Source organism: Anoplophora glabripennis, unplaced genomic scaffold, assembly GCF_000390285.2.
Source record: "Anoplophora glabripennis isolate ALB-LARVAE unplaced genomic scaffold, Agla_2.0 scaffold4109, whole genome shotgun sequence".
In the NCBI taxonomy this organism is placed as follows: Eukaryota; Metazoa; Arthropoda; class Insecta; order Coleoptera; family Cerambycidae; genus Anoplophora; species Anoplophora glabripennis.
This window is the reverse complement of record NW_019420183.1, coordinates 1-6,833: the sequence shown is the minus strand read 5'-3', so window position 1 is coordinate 6,833 and position 6,833 is coordinate 1. Positions and strand designations below refer to the sequence as shown.

At 33.7% G+C, this 6,833-nt stretch overlaps 1 protein-coding gene across 1 annotated transcript; it reads left to right on the top strand.

Annotated features, from left to right (window-relative positions):
* Window positions 1–17: 17 nt before the first annotated feature.
* On the top strand, window positions 18–4,406 carry LOC111692847 (vacuolar protein sorting-associated protein 13B-like). Its single transcript, XM_023456971.1, has 5 exons — window positions 18–256; window positions 3,226–3,487; window positions 3,542–3,749; window positions 3,803–3,967; window positions 4,029–4,406. Exons 1-5 carry the CDS (start codon window positions 19–21, stop codon window positions 4,404–4,406), a joined length of 1,251 nt encoding a protein of 416 aa, XP_023312739.1. The 5' UTR covers window position 18.
* Window positions 4,407–6,833: the final 2,427 nt, after the last annotated feature.

Sequence of the window (6,833 nt, the reverse complement as noted above, 5' to 3'; positions counted from 1 at the left end):
CAACTTACCGTCACCAATATGTTGGTGGAGCACTTCGAATTGAAGGTTATGGAAGCTGTCAATGGTAACAGAGAAGCAGAGTTTAAAAATAGTCCGACATACATCATTCCTGGGAAGTCATCCACGCTTTCAATCTTCACTAACAACAAGAAAACTTATATCGTGAGGTTAAGGTTTTATGGTTTGGAATCGGCTTGGACTGGAGATATACCGTTGCGGGAACATGCAACAGGGTCCCAACCGTGGCTGGTAAAAGGTAATTTTAGAAGTAATTTAGTGTAGATGGTGTTTTTAAGAAAATATAATAGATGGCACAATTTGTTAGACAAGGTCTGAATTATGTGCATTTACGTACTATTAGGGTTACCAGATGAAAGTTTGTCCACCCAGGGCAAGCCTTTAAGAAAATTCGGACAAAATCCGGCAGTCATAATTTTTTTTAGCAAACTAACAATTTTCGCATTATCTACTCATTGATGATATACGAGAGGGAACCCAAAAATTACCGGAATCGTAATGCTGCGCTTCGTGTACTTATAGTATCAAGTTGCGCCACCAGAGGGCAGTTGTAGGGCTTCTCCTGAGTCATTCCGCCATTTCCGCATTCGCTGAAGCTCAATTCAGCGAATTTTGAATGTTGATTTGGGGATGCGAAGATTGGCAGCAAAGTTTGTACCAAGACTTCTCACCAGAGATCAAAGGGATCGTCGCTTTCTACAAAGAAATTCCGGTTATTTTTGAGTCCCCCCTCGTATTATTATACTATTTTCATTTTACTAATACAACAAGGAGCAAAAAATACATTTTTTATTCAAATTTACAAAACTGGCAAAAGCACAAAATCGTAAAACTCTGAACAGATCATAGTTTTTCCTTTTTTTTTTTTTTAAATATTTTCACAGAAAATAAAAACAGCCTATTTCTTTCCCCAAAATCCTGCTGCCTAAGGCCGGTGTTCCATGCATCCGAATTCCGACGATACGAAGGTCCAAAAGTGTTCCTATTGGTTAATATACATTCAAATTTTTACCGCTCATTTTTATCCGAAATTTTTAAAATTCATACGACGTCGGAAAAAGTAGAAATAATTTTAACTTTTATCCGAAATCGTATGTTTTTTAACCTCACTTTTTAAGTTTTTAACATACTATGATTGTTGTTTGATATATTTACAGTCAAATAAATGTTATATTATAATGTCGAATGTAGAAAATATAATACTACGTATATTTTCTACGATATATACCTATGGTTGTCATTTGAAAATGTTTCACCTTCATCTTGTAATAAATTCCATGGTTCTATACTTGATTTCTATGAGATTAATTTCGGATGCATGTGAATTATAATATTATCATTCGTACGAATTAAAATATTTTCGGATATCGTACATCGGATTTCGGATGCATGGGACACCGGCCTAATACAGCATTAAAATATTAAACTATTGAGTGCTCTCCCTAGCTCCTTGCTCTACGGTAGTTCCGCCACTGGAACACTGAACCATAATTAGAACGTTACAATATATTAGTACATTCTTCTTCACTTATCATAAAAAATATATCCCTATCAAATTGAAGATACCTAAATGAAGATGAAGCCGGTCTTAATTTAAATTAAAATAACAGGTAAATACTAGTAGTAGAGTGGAATGCCTGCTCTGTAGACTTATCGTACTCAAATTATTGAATTTGTCAGAGTTTCAGAGTACTGAAAAAATCATGTAAATGTAAGTTTATTGATTATCCCGTCAGCGATACCGGCTTCAGCTACCACGTTGCGCAAGTGCGTCAGCCAGACACGAAAGTGGCGAGGGACGAGGACAACTTGTTGCTTGCTGCAATTCATTTCATTGGTTCATTGGGTTTCATGCTACATATAGATCTACCTAAATATCGACGTTTAGTAGTGCTCTTAGTTTTATTATAAATCGTAGTTTTTTAAATTCCGTATATTTAATACTGATATTTAACTTCCCACTATGTCCAGTTATCATAAATTAGAAGCGAAAGTTGTTCAAGAACTCAAGGATATCGCTAATAAAATAAGAATTAATTCCATCACGTCAACACAGGCTGCAAAATCTGGGTAAGTTTACATTTTAAATAATAATATTTATTAGAACGAATAATTTTATGTATTTTAGTATAGGTTCACAAATAACGGATGCTAGAAAGTATTCATTAGATCAACCTGTAACGTAGTTTTCTCATACCTTCTACTGTTAATTAACCGGTACTAAATAATACAGTACAATGTCAGTAATACAACGAATATAGTGAGTTAGCATATTTAGTAACACTAGAAGTTATGTCTTACCATCAATTCTTAGTAGTTAGTACCATAAATTGTTAAGAGGTAAATATTTTAGGAATACTTTAGGAATGAATGATTTAAATCATAATATAATTTAGCAGTGAAATTTTAACTGCGCTTNCTCACTGGATGGGCTAGTGTAACGTAAATTTTTTCGTATTATAACACATAGATTTAACAATGAACACACACAAACACACCACACACACAGTGTCCGAGGTCACTGACATCAAGATTCACAAACTAAACACAGTGCTTTAAAAAATTATAATACTTTTTATTAAAAACTTTTGATAATTTTAAAATATATTTCATATATCAGATTAGTAACTACATATTTTTATTTATTTTTTATTATACAGGGTCGGAAAGTCTCCATGGTTCATCGGACGTTACGTGAGAGCGATGAAGAAAGTCATAGAAATCCGTGCGATAGAGAAAGATGGATATAATGAAGGCGTCTAATAGTCATCGCCCATTTCGCCCATCCACAAATAAGAAGTGGGTCTTATTTGACGCCTTCATTATAGCCATCTTTCTCTATCGCACGGATTTCTATGACTTTATCGCTCTCACGTAACGGCCGATGAACCATGGGGACTTTCTGACCCTGTATATCATAAATTAGCAAAAATAATTATATTAAAACGTAAAATATTAGTTTAATTTATATCTAGTAACGTACGTCTATCCACATACCAATATTTGTTACAATTTGGTAAATCATCCAAGAAATATTAACTTTTTAAAAACACTACATATTTTATTCAGCAATACGTCCATATTGACATAAAAAAAATAAAGTGACTAAAATAATATATCGCAGTCTTACAAAAACAATCTGTTTTTTACAAAATTATTTTTCATTGTAATTTCCCTCTCTGTCTATTAAAATATATTCCTTCTCAGTTCCTCTTCAAGAGAGGGGCCAATTTCTCAGCATATGGTGCCGCATAGTGATCCAGGAAATTCAGAGGGTGAAACGGACACTTGCCGTGCTCTGGCCACTGTTCACAGTAAAATCAAATCTTCCGATGAATGCTCAGGTGCACATCGAAACTCCTACTCTTAACGTAAGACTCGATGCCATAGTGAAAGGCAAAGGAGAGCTACAGCAGCTCTATTGTCCTGGTACTATTGACCATTCCCACCAGTTAACTTTTAAACTAGAGTAAGGGTTTTGTTGTGAAAGTAGTTGGCATTATTAACTGCTAATTTTTTACAGCAAATCGAATTCCTTGGCAAATCCCTATGTTCCGCTCAATTACAGCCTCGTAAACCATCAGAAATTCTTTAAGAAATCAGAAAAGCAAGACATAGATGAGATATTGAGTGTTCTGAGTAAATTTAGTGAATCAAAGTGGCCATATTTTGGGGACGAGTTGGATAATATCGATTGGGTTGTTGAAGATCAACCGTTGACTCATGTTCAAGTAGGGTATGGCGGTTATTTATTATAATACAATCATAATTTATGTGTTTTTAGGTTCGTTACCAAAACGCATGCTTACACTCATGTTCTTTACTGGTGGAATTAATTCCGTGGTGCCTCATGGTTAATACTTTAGGTACTCCGATTGCTATAATGTTTAGCAGTACCGAGTTGTGTCGTTTACAGCATCATGGCATTGTAGCACCTCCAAAACTAGAGGTAGAAAAATTGTTCTCTAAATAAAATTTAAGACTATAATTGTTATTTTATTTTTTTGTAGGAAAACTTCAATCTCGCCGTATACATCGGTGGTTCCTGGTACTTTTCTGGGCCACTACAATTGGCCAAATCCGATTGGAGTCAGACTTTTTATATGCCAAAGTTCACAGGAACTATACCATTGGAAGGGTCTATAAAAACGACCATAAAAGGTGACACTCACATCTGTACAGTGGCTTTGAGCAGTTCCGTCGCTAATGAAATAAGATTGTTGAGGGTGTCGTCCACCCATGTGGTTTCCAATCACATGACCATGCAGATGCAGGTTATTTGCTTTGCAGTGCCCGAAGGTGATAAATTGTATGAAATCCCGAGAAATATCGAGCAATATAGTTTCACGGTTGCCCCACACCTTCACAAAAGGTATGCTATTAACTAAGTAAACCCTTGATTGATCATTTTAGCACAAGAGATTGTTTATTATTTATTATAATTACCCAATTAAAGGAGATATAGTACGTCAAATCCAATTTTTTTTGTTCATCGTGTACATCGGATGTTTAATAAAAGTCACAAGTACATGACAATTCAAAAAGATCACCACAAAACTTTTAAAAAATTGTAAAAGAAAACTTCAATTTTGACACTCAACATGAAACAGTGGCACCATAGGCCAGTCAAATTGTCGAAAATACCTCGTTTTTTTGCCAAAATTTAATTCAGTAAACGAAGACACGTAACAGTAAGGAAAAATTCCGTATAATGGAATGAACTACTTTACCCCAGCTGAATGTTTGGACTTCATTTTCAAAATGGTTGCTGGCTAACTGAGTTCATTACGTAGAATTGTAATATTCGAGTTGCCAGTTATTTCATTTAATTTTATTTTACTTGAATGAATGTGGAGAAAATTAATAAGACAACCTTCTTGGACTTAGTATAATTTATTCTCTCTTTTACCTTTCACAGTTGAACCGTGTCCTACATTAAAATATTGTCAATTCAGCAATTAACACTTTAAGTTTAAAACACTAAAGCTACTCTTACACTACAGAATTGACAAATACAACAGTCGCATCACAGTCATTCTCCCTCCACCATACGTATCAACGTGTTGAGCGGAGCAAGCATTTTACGGGGTCCAACAAAATTAAGTTTACTGTAAAAAGGGGGGTCAATCATTGCAGACTATTTTTTATTTCGTGAAAAAATGTCAGCTTTCAAATGGCAATAATACCATTCCGATTAAATTTCACTATAAAAAAAGATTTACATTTTTCTACCCGAAAAAGAAGTCAAGGTTTTAGTAGATTTTTTGCACATTTCCAGTTATTTTGCTATACGCGCACTATTTATACCGGNCATTCCGATTAAATTTCACTATAAAAAAAGATTTACATTTTTCTACCCGAAAAAGAAGTCAAGGTTTTAGTAGATTTTTTGCACATTTCCAGTTATTTTGCTATACGCGCACTATTTATACCGGAAAGTACAACTCCAGGGTTCGTAGCGGTCTGGAAGAAAAAGTATTCAACTATAACCTGTGTAAATTTCAGACCTTAATATTAATAAATGAGGTCGTAGCAATTTTTTGAAAAAAAATTTCTCACCACCTGTTGGTCACGGAACATTTTTTTTAATTTGTGAAAAAATATCAGCTTTCAAATGGCAATAATGCCATTCTGATTAAATTTCAATGATAAAAAAGAGATCTATATTTTACGACCCAAAAAAAGAAGCCAAAGTTTCGGTAGATTGCATATTTGCAATTATTTTGCAATACGCGCACAATTTACACAGGACAGTACTATTCCAGGCTTCGTAGTAGCCTGGAAAACCGGGAATACCGAGAATAATCAGGGAATTTTAAAAATGTCATGAAAGTCAGGGAATTTGATGCTTGCAACTGGAAATTTTGTGAAAGCCGGGTTCTTCAAAAGAGAAAACTATTTATGGTCTTGAAACCTTTATAAGAGGTTCTTTGGGTAAAAAAAAAAAGATTATGGAATCGAGTATAGAAAAAGTCTAATGCATAAACACCAATTAGTCAGTAAAAATGAACAAATGACCTGGATTTTTTTTTATAAGTCTGAAAAAGTCAGGAAATTCTATATTACTTTTGAACTATGAACCCTGAACTCTTAGAGAAAATTTTAAGCCCAAAATGGATCACGTAAGTGCTTTAATGTATGATTTATTGCAATTTGAAAAAAATGTCTTCAAAAAACTAAATTTTTGCAAAAACTATAAAATATTTTGCAATTTTATGAAAACGCACTTATTCTTCTTGCCAAGGACAACATATTCTGAGTTTCATAAAAAAAATTTTTTTCGTTTTAAACATAAATGCGATTTTTAGCCATTTTTTTGCAATAATTAATAAATTTGTTTATAATTTGACATCGGGCTGGGCTCAAATTTTTGTTATAAAAAATTAAACTGTTGTCTAAAACGTTTTTTTCTAAAATGTTTTTTTTTTAATGGAAAAAGCTGTTTCAGCTTTGGTAAGTAGTTCATTGAATTTTACGGAATTTTTCCTAATTTTTACGTGTCTTTGTTTACTGAACTAAATTTTGGCACGTAAAAATCTAATTCGATTGAACTACCAATAAAATGCTCAGATAAGTCAAGGGCTGATGTTTACCCACCAATTTTGACATTTGAAGGCCATTAGGATCCCATTCTTGTCGATGCTCTCAGATTTGACAAATTACGCATTTATTAGTATTAATTACATTCATTTCTCTTATTGTGGTATTATAATACTTTAAGTAATAAATTAACTCTTTGAGGCACCTTAGATCCGACAGTATTGACTGCGTTGCTCTCTAGATAAAAGGTGACACTCACATCTGTACAGTGGCTT